Raw genomic sequence first — 24,869 nt, 5'->3', positions numbered from 1 at the left:
TTTATATGTAGTTGTATGTTTTTGGATGTATAGTTGTCTTTGTGATATAAAATTTTGGTAAAACAAGGTTGCTCAATAGGTGAAGCTTTGTAAATGTAGGGTGGTAGGTGTGTTTTTAATAAAACTTGGAGAAAATAAAAAGGTTCAGCATATCAAATGTAGCATTTTTGGCACCAAGGGGAGGGTGTCAGGGTTGGTTCTAGCCCTCCCAGTGCTGGCTATTGTAGTACCTCCAGGCCTTGTGGCAGTTCCCTGTAGAGGGAACTCCTGCCTGTTACAGGATCTTTCAATAGTCGGGCTTACAGCAGATCACGCTTTGCGATGTTATAGGTGGTCAGGCTCAACTTTATTAACGAGGTGCAAAACAAAACAGAATCAATGGTGTTGTGTCCACCAGTGAGCACACACTCACCACGTCTCACGCGCCCTAGCGACACGTGAGACTGCTGTCGTATACTGGCGAGGTGTTTCCGGGGTTGGTTGCTGGGATCAGGCGGGTCTGGCGTCCTCCCCTCCAGCTGGCTGGGCCGAAGGTCGTTCCGAGTTCGAACCGATCCGTGAGTACGTTCCGTTGGGCGCGCAAAGACCCCGAAGTTCGTAGTGCAATGTCTTTTATACCCTCAGTGATGCAGGGCGGTCTAATCACGTGTGGCACTTCTTCATTGGCTCGGAGCAGTGACTGTCACATTACTGACAGACCCTGAACTTTCCCTTGAGAAACCCTGTGTGGAAAATCCCAACCGCGTGTTTCTTCTATACTGCCACCCTAGAGTCTCTTATTCACTTAGCACCTGTTACATAAACACTATGCAAACCTCTGGTTGGCGTATGCGACCATAGCCACCTATTACAAAAGGTTATAACACACAGCAAGTGCAAAATAATTACAACACTGCCCTATTAATTAATTAAGTAATTAATGAATTTGTCCCTTAAAAAAAGTTTCCCATCAGGATTTTTGGCACCAGGAGACAGTGTCGGAGTTTGCTGCAGCCTCTCCAAGTGCCGGCCTGGTATTGTAGTACCTCCAGGTCTGGTGCTCATTTCTTCCTGGGAGAATAGCTGGCTGTTTTTCAAGGGACACAGGCACAGTGTGTTTGCCAGTTGTGGGTTTATGGCCATACTCAGTATTGACTGCACTGAATAAGCTTCGTAGCTGGTTTCCTTGAGTGAGCACATGCTGCTTCTAGCAGCAATTTAACGATAGGCAGTATATTTTGTGGGGGGCGGGGAGGGGGGAAGGTTTGCTGGTATGAGAATATAAGACTGATCAGGGCAGGGGCTCACTTTATATTTGAGTGCATATTTGGAAATATTCTGGTTAAAAATTTAAAAAATCGAAGCATTTTAAAGGCTACACCTAGTTCAGCAGCAAAGTGCTGTAAGCATGAATGATTTGTGCAGCAGTGTGGAACAAAATACTGTTTTTTCACAAACTACAAAGTGATACTGTTATTTAAGAGAATCCTTGGGAAAACCTTTTTGTGTGCAGGCTTTCCATAGTAGATTTAGGACCAACCTGAAACAGCTGAGGTCCCTTGCTTGACATGCCGACATGGTGGAGCCTGCTATGCTTCCGATCCTGTCTGATGGTGGAGTAGAGGAATCCACTTCTGCTTTCACCAAAACTTACAGGAAGCAGGAGTGGCAGAATTTACAGAGGCCAAGTACTTGCAGCAGTTGGGAGATATCTGTTTGGTTGGGTGGGCCTGATTTGTTGTGTTTTTCTTCTTTCAGAGTTGTTCCTCGCTGAAAGGTGTTAGCATGACACCCCAGTGGGGTCTCAGAGTTAGCTTTTTATTGCACTATCTAGCATAGCTTACACATTAGAGCTCTTACTTGAGATAGGCACAATTTGTTCCTATTCAGATGCAATTTGTTCAACTTTTTTTTGGAAGCACAAGGGCTAGAAATTGCATTTTTTGAAAAATGAGATTATGCTTTAGTAGAATAATCCAGGAGCTGGAGCCTGAAGCATGGATGATTATCCCAGTGCCTCAGTCTGATCTTGCTTATATAGATGTTTTATTGATTAGTGAGTGTCATCTTCTCATTAGTTAGTTCATAACTATTTTTAGTTATGCATATACCTAATTTTATATACCATAAAATGTAGCAGATAATACTTTTTCATTTCTTCTTATGTAAGACTAAAATGTAATACCTTGACTCGTATTGACTCATACTTATTTACATGGTAGTTTCATTAGTTTTATTGGGACTGTTGGTTGAGTCGGGGACTTTTCAGCAAACTGTTCATAATAAATTGTGTTTTTCAGTATTTTTGATAAAACCTGTGCATTTTTCTTTTTCCTAGATATGGATGTGCCAGAACTTGATTAAACAAAATTCTCAGTTTGTGAAGCAACTGGATGGTCATGATAGACTTACTTGTTTATTTCAAATAAAAAGACTGTTGGGCCTATGTTGCAGGTAAAGCTTTTTCGTTCTCATGCAAATACCTCAGAGTACGCGGACAAAAAAATATATGTGTCATTTTATTTGTATAGCAGAGAAGATTTTTAATGTATTTCATTTTTAATTCCAACAAAGTATATAGGCAAAGCAGGATGATAAGCCTCTAGACAAGCTGCATTGACTTTACAGTTAAAGATATGGTCAAGGCATGCCATGCCTATGGATGGATTTAAGAATGTGATTAAGTGCGTTTCCCATTTGGGATCATTGGCACTAATAATCCAGGACAGAATGTTTCCTGGGAACTAATGACTGCTGGGAAGGAATTATATGAATTGCACTGCTAATCCCAGCTAGTCAGTAAAGGCCCTCAGCGGAATTCTTTACTGCTGTTTTGAGACTAATAATAATTATTTAAAACACTTTTTCTTCTTTCTTTATTTTGAACTTGGGGCGTGTCATGCATGCATCTCATTCACTTCAGTATAATGTAGTCGTGGTACAGAGCAACCCTTTGAATGCACTTCATCAGGTCACAGCAAGCAAAATTCATAGATTGCTGGTTTCTGATGTCCATTTTCTTCTTTGCAGCCAAAAAAGGTGTTTTATCACCGTAGTGTGATAGAAGTAGCCAGCTCCCCTCTCTGGGTTTAAAAGGGTTAGCAAAGAGGCTAATGGTATCTGTTGATATGCAGTGTCAAGCCAACAGTGGAAACAATGAAGACTTGTATTGTTACATGATCTGCTTTGGTTAGTGTTAACAATGTTTCTAGAGAGCTACTGTCTTGCACATTCTATAACTGCGTGCACAACATACATAGTGAAGTATGGATAATTTCCTTTTATGCGGTTTGGCTTAAACCACAAAATACAGTGGAATCCAGTTCTAGTTAGAGATTTTATTTCTTTTTGCTGAGCTAGAAGTGAAGATTTAGTATAGTTTGAACTGCAGTTTGTAGTTTCCAAATTGGAAACAATGTCAACTATTTATTCCCCTTGAGAATTTCTTTATTATCTCAGAGTTCAATATTTTCTTCTGTGTATGATACTTTATTTAGAGCAGCTGAACTATTGTATTAATTTATTGACATTGATTTTTCAATGTTTAAATCTCTTCTATACACATGATAAATGCTGTGGAAATTGAACTTTTTTTTTATATGCTAACATAAGTTTTCAAATATCTGTGACAATTTAGTCTGCTATAGGGTTAGAACTGAAGCTATACATCACTGCAGAGTAGGCACCAATAAGATTGTTGAAAAGTACTTTTGATTTCCACATGAAACTATTTCTGAATTTAAACTGTTGTGTAGGTAATGTAGATTTCATAGAAAATTCAGCTGAAAAAATAGAAATGCGTAAAAAATTAATATGAATTGATGAACAAGGATGAGTCATTTTTAAGCATAAAAGCGTGACATAGTTTGCATGAGTTTTTTCACTGCATTGAAGTGATGCTAGCAACTTAATTTTTTTCTGAATTTGTTTTAACTACTAAGCTTAAGTGATTTTTATCTCTTAGGAATGTTCATATTTTTTTCATCTATCTGTCCCATGCCTAGCAATCAATTTGCCTTCCAACCTTCCCTAGCAGTCTTGTTCTTCCAACCCCTATGCCAGTTTTCGTCCCTGCATCAATTCCGTCTGGCCTCCAGCTTTGTCTAGTTGTCCTCTTCCAATCTGCTCAGCCCCAATGTAGCCCACTAATTCTGGTCACCTTATGAACACTGACTCCTCACTCTAGCCCCATTCTTCTCAAAGACTTCTTTGCCTCCCCTTTGAAGCAAGGGGAAGAAGGTATCTTGTAACAGGGTCTGCTTCTCCCCACTTCCGGGCCACTTGTTGCAGGTAGAAGGAGGGAACACAGAAGCCATCCTGTTACTTATATTGTCCGGGTGGAAGTCCTCTGAGCTACTGGGCTCCCTTGCTCCCTCTTATCAGAGCAGTCTCAGGATTATCAGATTTAGGGTGGGGATTGTTGCCTGAGCAGCCCTGGAGAGATTCTCTTGCATCTGCCTAAAATGGGGTTTCTGGTATCTCCTCTAAAGAAACTTGTTCTGGCCACTGGCTACTGTTAGGATATTGCTTAAAGAGACCTGATTTGATTCAGTACACCAGCTGCAGTGTCCCAAGGTTACTCAACAACTAAAAAAAAATGAGCAAGTAATTTTTAAGATGGATCTGAAAAATGCTTACTTATTTTGAAAACAATGCCTGTATCTTTACTTGAATATGAACAGTTTTCTCCTATGTTAAATCATTATCAATTATATTTGATTTATAGGTTACTACAGAACTGCAACGATGACAATCTGAATGTTGCACTTCCTATGAGAATGCTTGAGGTATTTTCATCTGAGAATACGTATTTGCCTGTTTTACAAGATGCCAGCTATGTGGCATCGTTAATTGAACAAATTTTGCACTACACAATTCACAAAGGTCAGTAGCTGGGAGTATTAAAAATTCTGGGAGAAACTCAACCTTGAACAAAATGTGTAGCTGCTTAAATCCATGTTGTTTAATATCATCTTACTCTTACAGTACACATAATGAATAATATTAAGAGTCTACAGATACTGAACTGTTTGTGAACAGAATATTGTAACTCTCACATCCTGAGGCATTCTGTCAGGCAGTTTATGCAGATGTTTAACATGTAATTTTGCAATTGGTTAATATTAAGTAATACATCTATGTTGTTTTTCTATTTCACATTTAAGTAAATAACCTTCTTCCAAAACCTAAAATGTACTTTTACTTTGAGACATGATTATGTAAAAACAGTGTCTTCTTTTCCCTTTATCTGCCAAGTGGTCATTATAAAAGTCAGTTTGTGTTAATTTTTAATCCTGTTAACACTGTAGTGCCAACACAGCAAAGAGATAGTGACCTGGCTTTTATTTCCCTTGTGCCATCATCAACAGTCCTGTTTGCTAAGTTACAATCACTTGCACCTGTGCAAACCTATTGAAAGCTAATGGATTGTGTGAGTGTCACTGAGGGCATAATTTGGCTTGTGGAACTTTATTACTTGTGGGGACGTGCAAAAAAAGAAAGAATCCAACTTGGCTTTCTGACCCTGGTTGAGCCTGTTAATTAGAAGGAATGAAAAACCTTTTACTTGTAAACTGAGCGTCTTGACCTAGCTATTACTGATAGAAAAGATGTCACTTTTATGTTAATTGCTTAGAATATATCCATGTTTTATTTTAAAACATAGTGAACTAAATCCTGCTCATCACATACCAGTATGGATATAACTGGGACTGCTACATTCATAAATTACTTTTTACTAGAGGATGTTGTAGGCTGACTGCTGTGCATTAATTTGACTTTGTTAGAAGTTTGTTAAAGCCATACTTGTATTTTTATATAGATACTATTTTTTTTAAATGTTTGGAAGCTCTAGCCTACATACTGTAAAGTTTGTGTTGGGTTTTTTTTAAATTTTAACACTGTTTTCACAAAACTAACAGTTGGTATACCTGCACCAGAGTACTTCCAGAGTCTTTTAATGTATTTTCTTGTACTTAACACAAAGACTTTGGTAAGACTCCACAACTTACTGTAATACAGGTCATTAATGACAAGTTGGTTGAGTTAAAGCAAGTGGAATTTTGTGCCATGGACACAAGATCTGCTTAATGGAAAAAATTGCAGTAGTAAAAAGAGGGGCAAAGTGGTTTTCAGGATTTGGAATATGATCAGTTCTACGTATAAAAATGACATTCAGAAGGACTGAACCTAAAAGCAAAGAAATCTTTCAAGTATTTACTCATAATTTTTTTTTTCCTTTGAAAAGACCTGTGCATTTGATATTTTATAAAGGATTAGTGTTTATTTTTTAATGCTTTTAGGTATTGAAATGCCTGTATATAGTGATTTAAATACTGGTTTTGGTGTATAGATATGACTTCTTGTTACCAGTGCTCCTATGAAGTAGAGGGAAGTAAAGTACCTTATTAGTCTGAGATCCTGACTTCTCTGGGAAAAGAGTTGATATGTATTAGCTGCTGTATTAAAATCCCACCAGAGGGAAAACAAATGATAGTTCATCTTCAGGTGTTTATTCACATTTGTGCTGCTGTCAGTGTGTATGTGCCCTTTTGCACTCATCCAGAGTACCTGTGGCAACATTTTGGCAACCAGTATCTGTGACCAACCGCAGCTGCCCCTCAGTTTCTTCACTAGGGGAATCCAGGGGCTATCAAACTACACTGTAGCAGGGAAGAGGGGTTGGTCATGGCCAGTGCCTCTTGAAGAACCATTTTTATGGTTGAACATGGCATGTTCAGTATATATGTCGAAACTTGAAAAGAGGTGCTTCATTTGAGGAAAATATTGTAAATATGAAACATTTATATATTGTAATTGAAGCTGAAGAAATTAAACCAATGACCATGTTCACAAATGTACTCTTCCTTTTTCAGAAGTCAGGAGTATTGTTGGGAGGGAATGGGCCCAACAAAGAAGTTTTCCTTAGCATTTCATTCTGGTGTAATTCTCAACTAGCAGATTTATGTTAAGTTCTTCCCAACTTTCAATTTTAACAAGTAATAAGAGAGTGAAAAAGATCTTCATTTTCTTAGTCTTTAAAATAAACCTTCAAAAGATGTTTTCAGCGTATCTCCAGATGCCATTGGTTTGTTTTGGCTCATCAGAGCAAATAATCTTAATTGGACATATTTATTATTGAAAAACTGTCCTCCCAAGATTTCATTGATAAAATATGTGCTCCTGTGTTGATTTAAAATATTGATGAAATATGTGCTCTGTGCTTTAAGTTCATTGACCAGGAAACTGAATTAAATAGGATGGACTTGTACAGTAACTTCTGAACATTAATGGTATGAAAAAAGATCGACACCTTTGTTGTACCCTTCTGGCTCAGTCAGGATACCATGTAACATTCAGGCTCTGGGATACAATAATTATGTCTGAAATTTCAGAAAGCCAAAATGTGACAGGAGGACACATTTGGAGAAAGGAAAAACAGGGAGTTAGTATCTTATTTCTGTTTGGCAGCAGGAGCAATTACTTTTTGAAAGTCAGTCTAATTCTGCATACATTTCTCTTTCTCTCTGTTTAACAATATAACGTATATTTCCAAAAATGTTGCTGACCTTTTGCATGAGTTTTCTGATGGTAACTTTTTTTGCTTTTTAAATTTTTTTTAGTTTACCTACATATTGCTTAAATAAGACTTAAACTAGGAAGTGTAAGATTTTTTCACTTGTAGAACAATGGCGTAATAATTTATAAGTAAAGGAATACATAGGCGCAACATTTAAAAGCTTGTGTCTATATGTTTGTGTCTCTTGTAGGATACTACAGGTCTCTTTATTTGTTAATTAATAATAAACTTCCATCAAGTATTGAATATTCTGATGTTTCTCGAGTTCCTATTGCAAAAATACTGCTAGAGAATGTTCTGAAACCATTGCACTTTACGTATAGCTCCTGTCCAGAAGGTGCAAGGTAAGCAAAGGGGTGTACCCCTTGGTGCTTGTATATCCACTCATTCTCCTGAAATACATAGGGTATATGCATATACATTTTAGTTAAGATTTTATATGGGCTAATGAATTAATTGTAGTATTACAATTTTTGTAACATTTGGCACAGAAAAGGATGGCTATTTCAGGCATGGGAAGGAAGCATTTAAAAGGCTGGCAAAGGCTGATATGAGGAGGTGATCAGTATCCCAAAGGATAGTACAGTGTGGAAGGTATGAGAGAAAAGAACTAAACATGAGTGCAGAAATTCAGGCTTGAGGAGAATCTTGAAGAAAGGAAAAGAACTCTGATGCAGGAGGGAGTATGGGAGACCTGTGCAGAGACTCCAGAATAATTAGCAAAGTCATAATGTTGGGAGGCAGTACAAAGTATGACCAAAACCAGAGCTGTTTGTTTTACTGTATCTGGTAGTGGATAGTGCAGTGAAGTAGATTTTCAGGAAAAATATACCTTTTACTGCATTCTGTCACTTTATATGTCATTTTTCATAATACTGAAATAATAGTTTCAGAGTAGTTTTGGTGGCTGGATTAAGGCTTTAACAATACAGTTAATATGATTAATGAAAGGGGCATAATTTCATTTTTGAGTAATCTGATAACCTTGTTTTAGTGGCATAGAATTAGTAGAATGCAACTACACAAAGTTTCTTTGATAGATAGAATAATACATTTAAACTTACAAGTTTATGATAAATTGTTTCATGGGTATTGTAGCGAAAAGTTGTTTGCAATTTTATTAAGGAACTTTCCCCCTCCCTTCAGGCAACAGGTATTTGCTGCCTTCACTGAGGAGTTGCTGGTAGCACCTTTTACGGATCAGATATTCCATTTCGTCATTCCAGCGCTGGCTGATGTGCAGACCACTTTCCCTTATGAACTCTTTCTGAATGCACTATTACTGACAGAAAGTGGACGGTCAAGAAAAAGCGATAGAGCTCCCTGGCTTTTTTATTTTGTTTTAATGGTTGGTGAAACATATTTAGGTATGAAAAATATTTTATCTGTTAATACTTCGTATTTTTTTATATTACCATTTTAAATTAACATGTTACATATAACATTCTTAAGAGTTTATTGTTTTGAAAAAAAGATTAGTTATGAAGGCCGTGATTAAATGTATTCCTCTTGCAAACTGCTCCAAGATTTAAGTATCACTATGCAACATAGGGCATGTTGTGAATGGGTAAGGGATTCTTGTTAACCACAGCATTAACCTGTCTTGGTAGAGAAGGATATGTGTAATACTTTTGTATCAATTTATTTGAAATAGGATCTCTTTCTGAGGAAGGACTGCTTGTCTACTTGAGGGTTCTACAGACCTTTCTTTCTCAGTTGCCTGTGTCTATTAGTGGTACAAATTGTCAAGATGCAACTAGTGATTCTGAAGAGGAGGATGAAGAGATCAGTAAGATGATGACTACCCACGTAAGCATTAACGAGTTGCCTGTAAAACATTATTATAAAAACATTATAGCTAAGGAACGTCCCTTCATTATAATCCCTCATTTCTCTTGGTATTGGTAGAATGAAATGTGTTTTAGCTAATTTTGGTTCTGTTAACAGGTGACTGTTTAATTACAGGTTTTATCATAGTCTCTCCTTTAAAATTATTTCTTGTATTTTTAGTATGAAAATGCATAAGAACACCAAAGATATAGTTGGACTGTTAAGTTTCCTGTTAGATATTGGTTTTATGGTAATTTAGAGACAAAGTATAAATTTTCTCTTCCTAGTTCTCTCGTAATTTTCTCACAATGTGTTTTATACAGCTAGGTAAGATGATTGTTGCCTGGTAGCCTGTTGTGCAGAAGACCACCTAATCTACCATTATTTGTAGTGGAAGAGAATGGCACTCTCATAGAGCATAGAACTCTAAGTGACTGTTAAGAAAGATGCTGTGATCAGTAGATTGGTCTATGTTGCAAGCAATAGTATGCTGCAGATATGTGAATATAAATAAAACTAAACTACAGAGGTAAACTGTTTTTTTTTTAATCCTGTATTTTTAAATGGAAACCTAAATGTAGTGTGACTAGAAGTTGCTAAAAGTACAGGTTAGGAATATGATCATTGAGAGGCATACATTTATTTTTAAAAAGTTACCTTTCCTACTGCATTTAAAATAAAAGGAAGCCTTTATTCTCATTTATAATGGGACAGAGAAGAAGAATATTGGATTCTACAGAGACGTAATTATAAACTGCTTATGAAATGGTTTCAAAAATAGTTTTCTACATAAAATTCTTGTTGTTAGCAGAATTTATTACTTTGGTCTTTTTAGAGCTAATATAGTTGTGGTGTGCAAGCAGTGCTACAAGATGCATGTATCCTGGGTAGCCTGGATGCATGGTATCTTCTTGCAAGAGTTTAATTATATGGGGCTCTTATAGCACCATGGAGCAGGGAAGTGGGATCAGGGTCCGGCATATCTTTACTTTGCTTGCACTGTCTGTACACAGCTCAACTTCTCTTCTTCCTTCCTCGTATCTAATAACTTAACCAATTCTCTTTCAGTCATTACCAACATTCCAACTTCCATCCCCAGTTTTGGCATCAGGCCTGGCTTTGGATCCAGCTTCCAAAGCATCGCCTGCCATCTAGATGACAGCTCGTTGGAATATGTGTCTGGTTTCAACTCTTGAGTATCTTCTTCTAGCTCCAGAGATCTATCTCAACAATCCCCAGACTGTTGAAGAAGATTGTCCAAGGCACTGCTGCCTATGTCGTCTCCTCCAAATGTTTTAGATCCTTCTCAGATTAAACAGCTTCCCTGGACTGTGGTTAAAGACTGGGTGATTTATAACAGTCTAATCTATTATCATTCTTGAAAAAAGGTTCTATTTTCTGTCTTTTCATCAGAAGCGTGATTTCCAGGATTTTCTGGACTTTTTTAGACCTGGAGCCTGTCAAGTCCTCAGGCCCTTCAGATTTTGATTGAGGAAGATTTTGACTGGAAGATTTTTCACCTAGCATTTAGTTTAGTTGACATATGACAGCAGTCTGGCCATACTAAAGTTCCCTTACCTGTCAGTGAGGTGTGAATGAGTTTGACGAATTTCATGTGAAAGACTTACTTTTTGTTCTCCAACTGAGATGATTATAGACAAGCTGTTTCTGGTCCTTTCTAGAGGTGGGCTACGTATTTTTATGCCTTCATTCCTGAGGGTACTGACAAATGAGTATGTGTGGTTATGACCAAGATGTGGGTAACCATGCCTGGATCTTGGAGTCCAGACAGGTTCACAGCCAGGGACTGGAGCTGGTGGTCAAGCCAGAGTTCAGTCTGGATGCCCAAAGTTATGGTGGGAATAGGCCAGGGTCAGAGAGCTAGGAAGGTGGTCATGGACAAGCCAGGATCAGGAAGCCATGAGTCACGCCAGAGCTGAAAGAGGAGCCACAGATCAATCCAGGACCAATGAGATAGTCAGGAACTAGAATCAAGGTGAGGGGCCACGGTTAGGATATTCTGCTAGCTCCTTGGGCAGATTGTTCATTCTTTGTGCCTGCCCGCTGCCCTTGGATATACATAGCAGACCAGAGCTAGTTGTCTGAGGGATGACTTACCACAGTTGGGTAGCTGTCCTCCACCTCGAAAGAAAAATAATCAAGCTTATTGACGACTTCGTTTGCAGGTCTGCATATGGGCAGTCCGTTAAGGAGAATGAGAAGTTACCAGCACCTGGAAGTTCTTGAGATGCGTTTTCCTTATGCAGATCCTGCTCTCCTTTCTGTTCTTTGGTCATGGAACTTGAGAATATTTATTTTTTCGGTTTGGAGAACCAGGAAAGGCACAGCTATGGAACTCCCCTCAGACATTGCTAAGGCCAAAAGTCTTCAAATTTGAGTGCTACGGTGCATGCGTGCACACAGGAAAGATGTGTATTTGGACAACATATCTTGAAGAACTCCAGTTACTGTTTTCTTCCTGTTCAGATCTACAGTTGTCCTATTAAAATCCCAGTCCCTTTCACAGTTATTTCTTCAACTTTTACTTTCAGCATTTGCTACATTCTTACTCTCTGATCTATGGAAAATACAACTGAAAGTATGATCTCCTTTTTCCTAGGTGTTATTATTTTCTTGTTTCTTTTCTTACAGTAACTAGTCAGTGGATAAAATGCATAAACAGTGTTGGGAGCAGGGGCCAGAACTCAGGACTATTTCCCAGTGGAGTGCCCTTCTTACAGCAGTCAGTCACCCTCTTGATAGCTTTTCTTATGTCCCAGTGAAACTTTTATTCCTTCCTTCCTCTGAAGAGGAAGTTTGGAGGCTGCACTGAGTCTTGCTTAGCTGGTAGTGTAGCAGAAAGTGGGACATGTGGTTTAAACCTCCTCTTGGGCCTAGAACCAGGTGTCCTGATTGAATCAGCTATTAGATAAAACTGCCCAAAAGCTCTGCTGAAGCCCAAGAGACATTCAGATGCTGGGGAGCCAGGTTGATCTAATGTGCTGCTTCTTCTGATAAAGCATTGTTTGGGGGGTGGGGTTCACATGTGTTGGCAGCCTGTATGCCAAACTTTGAGCACAGAGGGTATTTTTGTTACAAACTTTTTTTTTTGTTAAATCTCCATAATGTAAATACCAACAGGACATTGAGTAAAGGATCTGTAGGGGTTGGCAATGTCTGAAAGCTGACTAGAAAAAAAAATCTAGATGTCTATTCAGGTTTTGTTTATACACCGATTTATAAATATACTGCTATATTTTGCCTGTCCTGAGACTTCTCTGATACTACAATATATAGTAGAACAGAAATTTTTCACGTGTGTGCAGTTCACAGCCTGCTTGGACCACAGCAGGTTGCCAAGTAAAGGGGCACTTACTTACTGCTTCCTGCAGTGTTTACTTTGAAGTGTGCCACTTTGCCATTCAGCCAGAACTCATTGTGGTCCTGATCAGCTGATCAGAAGTGGTGCAGATTAGGGATGTGCGAAATGAGCCGTATTCAATTCAGATTCGGCCTGAATCGGGGGACAGTGATTTGATTCGGATCACTGTCCTGATTCAGTTTGGCTGAATCCAAGGATTCAGTGCTGATTAAGAGGATCAATGATTCGGCCATAGACACAGCTTTAAATGTTTTTTCTACATACCTCAAGGTACCAGGTGCAGCTCATGAGCACTGAGATAGTGGGGCAGATGGAGTGTCCCAAAGGAACGCAGGACCTCCCCCCCCCCCCCCCGTGTGCTTGGTGGCAGACCTGGAAGTACTTCTGGTCCGCTTCTGGATCCGCTGCTGAGCGCGTGGCCCCCACCCATGGCCCCCCAGCTCAGCAGTCGGCCACAGGGAGACCCTGGGTGTCCCCCCAGATCCAGGAGGCACCAGTTGCTGAGCTGGAGAGAGGTCCCCTGCGCACTCCGTGGCAAACTCAGAAGTGGACCGGCTGTGCTTCTGGCCCACTTCCAGGTCTGCTGCCGAGTGCATTGGGGATTCTCCTGTGGGATACTTCCTTTTTCCCAGCATCCCAGCGTTCATGAACTGCCTGGTATCTTGAGGTATGTAGAAAAAACATTTAAAGCTCTGTCTGTCTGAATTATCAAATCTCTCCAAATCGATTCAGAGGGTTCTGATTCAATTTGGAGAGATTAAAGGGTCTCCTTATTTTGTTTTGGAGATTTGGCCGCCAAATTGGGCTGAATCTCCGCCTAATTGAATCAGCAACAGAAGCTTTGCACAGGCCTAGTACACATACACTTTAGATACTGGAATACATGTATCCAAAGGCCTGATTGATACATGCATGTGGCTAGATAAGCAGTGAGATACTTGAGGGCTCACTTGCCTGGACTCCATTCTAGTCTCGTAAACCATCATAGCTTGTTTAGTGTCTATATTGGTATTTTATGCCAGTTAAGAATTTTGCCTTGTGTTCACATACAGTGTAGACATAGTCATCTGCCCAGAACCAACTGAAATCACAGGGAGTCTCTTCACTGAATTCTTTGGGCATAGGTCAGATCCAAACTGCACTCAAATACTTGTCTTTCTGGCGACTTAAACCAACTTCTTGTTTGCTACTACCTGTGAAATGTTTATGCAGTTCTTTTAACACTATGAGGCTGTTGCTTTTTATAACATTCTGAAACAGTATTTAAAAAGAAAAAGCTATAGGCTTTGGTAAATAAATGTTTAAAAAGTTACCAGAAGTGGGGGTTTTTCATGTATTTACAGGGTGATGGGAGAATATCAGTGCAGTATATAACAGAGGAGTGTCTAAAGAAACTCGCTACGAAACACCAGACAAACACCCTGTTGAATATGGTCTGGAGAGATTCAGCGAGTGAAGAAGTCTTCACACTGATGGCATCAATTTGCCACATATTAATGGTACAACACCGGATGATGGTGCCGAAAGTCAGGCAAGTATAAATAATATTGACATTGAACTCTGTTAGGCTTAAAACTAGTTTTACTGTGACGTAGTTTTAGATGTGCCTGTGAAGATGATCTGCTGTGTCAACTGTAGCTTTTCTCTCAGTTTCAACTGTGAGAGATTGAAATTGAAATGTTACTTTTTAGACTTCATTTGGAATTCAATATTGTCTTTTCGCTACCTTTTTATTCTGGACAAGATCACTGAATATAAAAAATATACGCCTCAAGCTTGTTGCTATTGAGTTAAATTATTTTCTGTGTTGTGGGCTTTAGTGTGTGGTGGTGGTGATGATGATAGGATCATGGATGGGAAAACAGAATTATAATAACATAAGAACTTTTCAGTAGCTATCTATATAACGTGTTATATAGATAAGGATGCCACAATTCTTTTCCAGTATTGAGCTATTTTAGATGCTTTAATATTTAGAATTTTTAAATAGTTAAACTATATCTCCCTTGTTGCAAGTTAAGCCAATACTTATCCTACTCTCAGTGGATGTAGAAAACAATCGTGTCTGTGCAGGTGTAATGTGGGAACTGGGTTGAAATTGTTAAATATAAATGAAAACTTGGACTTGTTAATCTTTGTAGTGTTTCTTTAAAAAAAGATTGCAAAATCCATGTGTTTATCTGATATTTCTTATTTTTGTGTGTGTAAAATACCCAGTGTTTTGGGTATTGCTCATGCATATTGTTTTTAAATGAAGGCTTATCAGTAATGGGTATTAAACTATCCTGGAGTGAGTAGTTTTAGGTAAAGGTATACAGTTGTTGATAGTAAAACAGAAAGCTCCAGGTATTTTTGGAATGTAGTAAATATAATCAATTCAAACTGCATTGTAAACAATGATACAGTGAACTAATGAGGTGCTATCTTAGCTCACTGGTGTTTATAGCTGTTAGAGGAAGTAAGATGTCAGTGAAACTGTGATTGCTCGATTAGGGTAATTAGCTCTTTGTAGACTAATTGCATTAGAGCAGGATGTGAGATCTGAAGATCATAGCAGCAGCTGAATTAGTATGCCTGCTTTATTGTTGCAAGCAGTCCATTGCCTTGGATAGTAATTACTGGATTTAAATGCATCACTGGTTTGACTTGAGGTTTACTGGTGAACTGTGTGGAAAAAGAGGTGCTTAATGAATAAAGAAGTTGTATACAGCCTTAATTGAATGAGTATGGCATCTATTTCCTCTCAGAGCCATATTTAGAACTTTGTAATTATTTGTGATAATGGGATAGGCATTATGTAACAGTATATATTTCACAGGTTATGAAAGATCAATCAATAATTTAGAAATATGCTAGCAGTTTTCCATAGTAATTCTAGAATAGTTATTGAAAGGCTGAGCGTGTAATCTATAGGAGTAAATAGTTGAAATGTTTGGAATTTTATTTTCCCTTATTTTTTAGGTTATTCATTAGAACGTTAGAGGACATTATCAGGCAAAAAAAAAAGGCCCATAATTCTAAGAAACCTATCAGGGTTATTTAAAACACATTCTGGTATTAACTGTTGAAAGAAATTTTACTGTTATTAGAGTTCTCGGTGCTAAACTGACTAAGGTCAAAAAGCTCTTTTTTGTCTTCAGTGGATAGAGGATCAGGACCTAAATTGCTTTTCACCATTTATACTCTTAGTTTACTTTTACAATTACAAGTATACATGTATGGTCTCTTGCAATTTATTTCTCATATGGTAATTCTGTATTATTTCACAAAAAAGTTAGGCAAATGTTAAAATCCAAATGCAGAACTCCACCCAGACGTCTTGAAATATTTTCATAAATATCTTTGTTTTGATACTGGGTTTAAGTCCTCTGATCCTGTAGGCAAGTAACAACATGTTTCACTTTGAGCGTATGAGGGGTCTCTTTATATTCAGTGGATTTATCCTTATGGTTAAAATGAAGATGTATAATGCAGATGTTGGCAGGATTAAAGCCTATATTTTCATCTCTGCCAAATATAAATGAATCTTGCCTCTCTTTAATGATCATTTAAAATTTTGGACTTAAAGGTAATGCTCTAAAGAACATTTAAAAATCAATATACCTCTTTCCATTTTGTTCACTAGGCTTTGAATTAGGCTTGCATTACTTCCCTGTCTTTATAAATATTCACGCTTTTTTATTGTAAAGAAATTTGCCTGGCATTTTAAAATATTACACTTTGTGCAGTTTTAATACATAGTTCAAAGCTTTTAGCTCATTTTTTTCCATTTATAAACCTCTTGCTTTTTTGTAGCCTGTTGAGAAAATGCCCCTCCTTGTTTCAGCATGTAAGTGACAGAGGTTCAGAAGTGCTGATAATGGTAGTTCTTGTTTAAGTGTCATTTGAAAGATGTAGTTCCCACCCCAGCTGTAGACTGGGATGACAATGCTTATAATACAAAACTAATTTTATGTCTGATTTTATGTAGTTCTCATAAAATTAAAAATTATAAATTATAAAATGTGCTTTCTTGAGCCTCATTTATTTTAAATGAGTTGTTTAAAGTAATGTGTATTAGGAAGTCATAATTTGAAAAATGGGAACAATTAAGGTAGCAACAACAATTCATTCAAAATAAACTTTTCATTTACAATACATTACATGATTTGGGCATATTAATATAATACATTATTTGTTAATATTATTATATAATAGTTTACTGTTAATATATTGCATGATTTGCTCTCACTTTAATTTTAATCCTTACTGGTTAAATGGGTTTAAAGTCAGAAAAGATCAGTGTAAGAAACGTTAGATTTTTTTTTTTTTGATGGAACTCACAATAATTAAGGCAAGGCATGGCAATTTAAAATAGTATGGAGAATTCAAAGCGTTGCAAAGGGAGACAATGAATAAAAGTAGCTAAATGTCATATTTTAAAACAGAAAACATTGTTAGTATAAAATATTAAGATTAACAGATAAATAGTAGGTGAAGAATAAATGACTAGACTGTAGTTTTTAAAAAACTTTTAAAAACTCTGAGGTTCAAAAAAAAGTCCAAAAAACTTTACCATACAATGGATTCATCCTGTGTAAGTCAAACCTAGTTTGTTTTCACTTCCTGTGGCTGGCTAGTACTGCAGGATGGATGCTTTGAGTGCATGGTATTCTGGAACATAAGCATTATTTTGGATCAGACCAGTGGCTCATTTGTCCTAATATCTTATTTTCAAGAGTGATTAGTACCAAGTATCTTGGAGGAAAGAACTTAAAATCTTTGTGGTGGACAATTATAGGGGAGGTTTCTAACCCAACCAGTCAATGGTTGTCTTACGCCATTAGCTATGAAGGTTTATATCCATATTTTATTTTATTATGGGTTTTTAATCCATCTTTAAATCTTGATAAACTCTTGTGCTCAATAGTACCTTATTACTATAATTGTCATTTGCTAATCCTCTTAAATAGTATTTTTTTATAATGTTGCCTTTCATTTTGTATTAGAAATGATTCCCAATAGAATTTTCATAATTTTTCTGTATAACCTGTTTTCTTATTCGTATCTTCTAAACTAAGCAGTGTTAATTTTTTAATATCAATTCGTATTTTCAAATAATCTTACCATGTAGCTGATTATTTTAGCTGCTTGCCCTCTGCTCCCTTTTTTAAATTTATTTTAAAATAAGCATGTCCATAACCAAGCTGAAATTAATCTTAAAAGTAAAATATGACTTGTTTTAACTTTAAGAATGTTTTAATTTTTACTCTGTATTGCACACGGATATGGGAGATTATAGAAACTTCTGAAGGTTAGGAAGTCAGTTGTACTTTAACTGTGATTTCCTACCTTTATAGCTGTTCTTTTTATGATGCATTTAATGAGGCTCAAATGAAGTATTTTTAGATATTTTTTTAGTTTTAGTATCTATGCTAATACAACATTTCATAAGCTATTCTATGTTATGTGGCGAAATGCCGGGCTAGCGGCTCCGGCACCGCTTAGGGGAGCCGCGGGCTTTGCGGAGTTGTGCGAGCGCGCGGCTTGTGGGGCGGAATTGAGGTAGCTCTTAGCCGCCCTCGAGGTTCGCCGAGTTGGCACAAGACGACTTAGAGTAAGTAGTTAGTGTCTCTTAATCTATAGGGTGTCCGTTGGTTCACGAGGTTCCAGAGCCAGCCCTTGCGTTCCAACAGTGGAACAAGTCCAAAGCTAGGTGCGGCTGCCGACTCCTTAAGTCCCAGAACTGGTCAACGGCTCATAATTGGGAAACACAAAGCAATACTGTAACACAGTGAATCGTTGTCAGTTGTCGGATTTCTGAGGCCTTTATCTTCGCTGGGATGCACCCAGGCGGGGAGGCTGAGAACCGGTCTGCGGGGTGATCAGGCCCACAGAGTTTTCCAGTTGTCGTCTCTGCTGCTTCCTGCTTTTTTGCCTCTTTTATAAATGTTTGTTGGACTGCCTCTATGACACTAACTATAGTATACAGATAGGATAATTTTCTTTTACATAATTATTGCTAGGCAGATTTTCTACATAAGTTTCATTTCTGCAAAAATGACACTTTTAGATAAGAAATGAAATTTACAGAATGCGCATGTGTAGCTTAATGCCAGTGGAGAGAAGTACAAAGCGTTCATTTTGATTAACAGTCTACTTCAAGGTTACATAAATGTGAGAGTGCCGCGCGGCAGTTACACAAAAAAAAGAGAAAATAATATAAAGTCTTTGCTAAAAACTATAAGACAGTTACATGTTAGTTAGTATGTGAATATTTTAATTTTATTACGCATCAACATAGGTCTGCCCTGGCATATTGACATCCTTAGATAAATCTCTTTTCTGAAGAATTCACTATTTAACATGAATTGGTACAAGTAGGCTTAGTGAACATGCTTGTAGTCAATGAAATGAAGATGTGGGATGAAATCCTGGCTCCATTCACATCAAAGGGGATTTTGCCATTAACTACTTGGAACCAGGATTTCACCTACTGAGCACAGAATTTTTAGATAGTTTGATACTGAGGTATTGTAAAAAGATTCTGTGCTTGGCAAGATACCCAAGTTGTTTAGCATACCCGTAACTCTTCCTGTAGGAGGGATTTCCAAAGCTCTTGTTGGAAATACATTATCTTGAATATTTATTTGTATTATTTATGCAGGAGTGTCTTGACTTCAAGTAATGATAAGGATTTAAAAATAAACATCTTTTTAAGTGGTGATTGTATGGTGGCCTTGGTGATTAGCGGTCTTCTGGCTGGTTTGTGCAGAGTAATTGCTAACTTCAATATAACTGCTTCATAGTGACAATACATTACTGCTCTTTGGCTTACAGAACACTGCTAATCTTTTAACACAGGTAGATGATAGGTTAGAAAAATGGCACGGTGGTGTAACATTAGCAGTCTTCATTCCAGTATAGGGAAATTATTTTGGATTCTTTGTAACTCTTTATCTTTTGAGAACTTTCTCATTTTAGCAAGCCTATCTAGGATTAAACTCTTATGTTGGCTTTTCTGGCTTTGTTCAAGGACCAGAAACATTATATTGAAATCTCCAAAACCTTTTTAACTTATCAGCCTTATACAAACTTGTTGTGATAGATATTCAGAGGAAAGCATAAAGCATCATTCATTTGTAGTTGAATCCTGGAGGAATTGTGTGGCTCATTTATGGTAGTCATATATTGTATCTTTTACCTGTGACACCTTGCAGATCTAAGGAAGTGTCAAAATATGCTGCCCCTGCTACAGTGACCTTTCCTAGACTGTATGAGCTTGTCTCATTCTATTGTATTCTCTTCATTAACTTAAATGGTCTCAGCGGGAAACTGAGCCCAATTTATGACCTAGACTGAAAATCTTGCCTTTAACTAATTAACTTATAGTGGTGCCTCAGCTAAATAAAGCTTAATGGGTCATTTAATCTATCCTATTGCACAGAAGGAATTTGACACTTTTTTTTTAAAACCAAGGTTGCCCAAAATACCTTTTTAGCAAATACATATAAATCGGTGCCCTTTGTGAGCAATTAGATACCTGTAGAGAGAAACTGCAGGGTTAGCTGTCAGTGGTCATTATATACTTAGATATGGCAGAAGAGATCATGTTAAAGCATGTTTGAAATAGAACAAAAGCCATTAGACTAAATTTAATTCTTATGGTCTTGATAATTAAGGCATTACTTGTGACCAAAATTGAGTTTATTTTTTTACATTTATTTATTAATTTATCAGATTTATCTGTCACCCTTGTACTTAAAACAAAATAAGGCAGATTCACTTAGACAAATTCAAAAATATCTCCTCTTAGCACTGGAACTGTTAAAGCACAGTTAGATTTTAAAGAACAGTAAAAAAGGGAAAATTCAGATGTACAATCTGGCTGATTTGTATTGTTCCATTGTGGCATACATTGGCCAGGTGGAATAATTGAATCTGACTGAAGAAGAGAGATTTAATGACACTTCCACATGCTGATGTTGGTATTCTCTTATTTTTTGTTCACATATATATTTAGGGGGGTTTTTAAGCGGCTTACTTAGATTCTGTAAATATTTGACTTGCAGCACATTTAGATTTCTTTTTAAAGTTAAGGGTAACTTTTAATTTCCTGGGCATGTAATGTTTGATTTCTGTAGATAATGAAAGCATCTGTAATGGTCTTTTACCCTAAGTTACTGATATGTACTTTCAACCATATCTGCTTTTTAATGTAATTTTGTCTGGGGATATTGATTTTTGTGACACTTTCTCTATCATATCTTTCTAAACAAGAACAAATAAAATGAATGTTGTCTCTTAATTCTTAAAATGTTCTCTGATGAAAACCAGGCAGCAGAAAAATCCAGATTTTTTTAAAGAACAGGTGTTTTCCCCATTGCTGAAGAGTGGATTCCCAAAGTCTTATTCACATTAATTACAATGATTCATTGTTGCCCTAGGAGCTTGTTTCAATACATACTTATTTTAGTTTTTTATTCATGTCAACCCTTTGTTTATAGTGGATGTCTATGGAATTGCATTAATGTAAAACTAGCATGGTGAATCAAGTTTGGCATTTTTTTTGTTTTAATTATTTTTTGGATTAATGCCTGTGTTGTGAACAAAGCTGCGAATCTTCAGAACAGCGCATCATATTTTGTGTTTAGGCAGGATGTGATTGCAAATGATGGTGAGATACAGTGCCACCTATACTCCTTCCTATTTGAGTTGAAATAAAAAGCCTGGTTTTCAGAGGTACTCAGCATCTACAGCTCTCTACTGACCAATTGCAGCTGTGAATGCTCAGCACTTCTGGACTCAGGCCATAATGCTTTAGCAGTTGCTGCGGTTGAACCCCCTGGATGTATAGGATGAAGTCTGCAGACCTCTGAAAGATGGATAAAGCTTACGCAAGGGTTATTATTCTAAGCTCTTAAAGTTTGCCTTTTTTTTTTCAATACTGCTGAACATTGCCAGAATGAAAAAGTGAATTAGATTATGATAGGTCCAGTATCCATAATGTTTGTTCATTTCAGCTAAAACTATTACATAATTTCCAGGGATGATTGTAAAATTAACAAGTTTTTACTTGGATGCCCTGGGAGACCTAAAGGCACTGTGCCAAATAGCTTTTCATTTTGAATATGAAGCAGAGAGCTGAAGGTCATTGCAGAAATTTCTCAGCTTAAAATCTGAGACAACTAAGCTAACATTTTCTAAAATGTATATTTAAATATTGAAATATGAATCCCAGTTCTTAATTGTCTTAATTCATATTAAAAAACCTCAGGCAAACGATAATAAGTTGATATGAGTTGAAATAATTTGTGTCTTGAAAAAAAATTGTTGAGTTCCAAGGTGGATAAAACCAATGTTTTTTAATTTTAAGATGTTAATATAAATTAAATATAGATTTTTAAAACAATTAAAGGGTTTAAACTTGACAGGATAACAGCCAGTGTTGAAATAATTTAAATAGTATAGTTTTGCAGCATTATTGAGCCCTCTTCAAATTCTGAATGAAAAGATGGTACTTTTTAAATTTATGCATAGAGTAAGGGAAAGAATATTCAAATTTCTCAGGCTGTATAAATATGTTTCAATGTTAGTGAGCATTATGAAGTATGAGGTTTTTATGCAGCCTTCATGGTGGAGTATATACTGATATTTACCTTTTCTTGGAAGAATTTTCTTTTCTTTTTTTTTTAACAGGAAAGCTTGTACTGTAATTACATTTGGTTTCAATTTAGCTATCAGATGCAGAGACTATTTCCTTAATTTAAATTCATTCATTCAGAGAGTTCAAAACAGTTATGAACAAAAATTTATCTGCAAGAGAATGAGCTCTAGTAATTCTAAAAATATGAAGGGTATAGTACTAGATTTTTCAAAAGTGTTCTGATATATAATGATGTAGGTCATTGTCCTAGGTGAGATTTCCTAAAGGAGATTTCCATTTATTTCAAAATGAGTTAGATACCTAACCTGTTTGGGCACTTTTGACATTCCAGTAAGGTAATTCCCAGCATCTCTGAATGTGAAAATACCTTGAAAAACTGGGCCCAAAACCAAAAACAGGCTGCCCTGCACATGATGAGCAGTGGTGGCTGGGCAGAAGCTGCTGCTGGGCACAAGGAAAATGTGGTCACCTCCTCTTCACCACTGCCCAGCCCTTTTTCGTCTAGGGCTTATTGCTATAGCTGCCCAGAGCCTGTGCCTGAGCTGTCTTGCAGCTCCTCTTCACTGCCACCGCTGGGTGGCCCGGAGGCAGTGCTGGCAGCAGTGGTGACCGCAGTGGAGAGGAGCCACAGGGCAGCCTGGGCACAGGCTCCAGGCGGCTGCAGCAAGAGACACCTTGGCAAGGGGAAGGTGGCCAATTTCCCCCCACGCCCAGCCACAGCTTCTGCCCAGTCACCATTGCAGCCACTGCAGCTCATCATGGGCAGCCAGGTCTGGAGTGGGCATAGGGTGGCCTAGGGCCAGGCCTGTGTGCGTGTGTCGCAGCTGGTGTGGATCTGGTCCACTCTAGTTGGGGCGGGCGCAGAGCAGCCAGGGCCAGGGCCAAGGCGGTGTGTCGGCCCCTGTGACTGCTCCGCTAAGCTGATTAACATTTGTCACACCTTACGCTGTAAGCCGAACAGGGCTCTTACTCCCTGTGCCATGGTTATATGTGGCCGTGAAATGATGGCAGCCTGAATGAGCAGCCTGAATGAGCATTTTAGTTGTGTGGATGGATCAGAAAGGCTGTGTGTTAGGCGATACATGAAAAAAAAATCTGCAAGACGGCCTGGACTTGGAACCTTAGAAAGGCATGCCTTCTCTGCATCTGATGTTGTCACATTATTTTAAAGGTGATCATGGCATGATAAGCTAAATTGGTGAAAGTGCACACCATTTTCTGTGTTTTAAACATGGGGCTATTGTCTGCCTTCAGACAGGCATGTACTTTAATAAGTGCGTGCAATGAAAATGGATGCCAGAGTGTTTGAGGACAAACAGTGCTCCTTGGATCTCATTGTGCAAGATTCCAAGAAGTCATTATAATGTGGGGAAAAATAAATGCAGTTAATCCTGCATCACAGAATTAAATCAGATGAAAAAAGTAGTATTTATATATTTAAAAAGAAATAATCATTTCTAAGAGGTTAGTTTTCTGAAGCATTTTATCTACTTTTAACTAAAATTGTGTACTTTAAAAATCTACTTTATTTTCTGTGCTATTAAGGTAAATTTAACCACATCAGTGACCCAAACCTAGTTAGAGTTGTTTCCCATTTGAGACCTGGAAACCCCTGGGCCAAGGTCTTTCCCTAGTTAACCCAGGGTTTTCCCCTCTCAACTCCATTCCTGGTGCCCTAATGGACAGAATCCCAGGATGCCCAACTGGCAGACAAGGTGCTGGGCAGCGCATGGGAAGCACTGAGGGTGTATAATCAGGCCAAGGGGGTGCGAAAAATGTGTGCACGGAGTGTGTAAAAGGACACATGAGGCCCGAAAGGTGAGTGGGAGCAGACCAACAGGGTGTTGCAGCAGTTCCAACAAACCTCCTGAAAACTGAGTCACGCAGCACAATTTTGCCCTGCAGTGGCAGCACAGCCTGACGATAGACGCCACTGCCCATATGCCTTTGTTTTCACGAGTCATGTCGGCTTAGAAGAGCTGCAGTAGAAGTGGCATGCGTGCCTGCATAACGTAATGCTAGCCTGGCAGGAGTGCCTTTCTGCTGCAGCCACTTGTGAGTTCAGCTCCAACATACCTATTGAAAACCAAGATGCATGGCGCAGTTTCAGCCTACAGCAGCACTCTGAGATGCTCCAGTTGCAAACCTCTGGTTTAAGGTGTGCTGTGCTTGTTTAATATGGGGCTCGGTTCTGTGATAGAGCACAAGCTTGGGTCCCATCCAGTGGTTTGATACAGAGTTTAATATAGTTTAGGTGCAGGGATTTATCTGTGTACTTGTCCTTGCAGAATGGAGGTCTTTAACATATCGTGTTTTTTTTTTCATGGGGCACTCTTATTCCCGTGTGTAAAAAGAGTTTGAATTGTTTAATGTAAGTATACAGTAAAGAAGTAACTAAAAGTATCTTTAATTTGTATGTATATCATATAGGGAAAGGTTTGACAGAAAAGGGA

The 24,869-nt window shown here is 37.8% G+C and overlaps 1 protein-coding gene across 1 annotated transcript in view; it reads left to right on the top strand.

The window, feature by feature from the left end:
• Positions 1 to 24,869, top strand: part of UBE3C (ubiquitin protein ligase E3C) — a 111,090-nt gene that overhangs the window by 23,515 nt on the left and 62,706 nt on the right. The window contains exons 5-10 of the mRNA XM_090047609.1: positions 2,318 to 2,433; positions 4,706 to 4,863; positions 7,749 to 7,902; positions 8,705 to 8,925; positions 9,213 to 9,367; positions 14,114 to 14,301. Coding sequence (XP_089903735.1) covers positions 2,318 to 2,433; positions 4,706 to 4,863; positions 7,749 to 7,902; positions 8,705 to 8,925; positions 9,213 to 9,367; positions 14,114 to 14,301 — 992 coding nt within the window. The remainder of the gene's footprint in view (positions 1 to 2,317; positions 2,434 to 4,705; positions 4,864 to 7,748; positions 7,903 to 8,704; positions 8,926 to 9,212; positions 9,368 to 14,113; positions 14,302 to 24,869) is intronic.

This window comes from Crocodylus siamensis, chromosome 5 (genome assembly GCF_052110815.1).
Source record: "Crocodylus siamensis isolate JL-2025a chromosome 5, ASM5211081v1, whole genome shotgun sequence".
In the NCBI taxonomy this organism is placed as follows: domain Eukaryota; kingdom Metazoa; phylum Chordata; order Crocodylia; family Crocodylidae; genus Crocodylus; species Crocodylus siamensis.
Note: the sequence above shows the minus strand (reverse complement) of the source record. Positions and strands in the feature narration are given on the sequence as shown.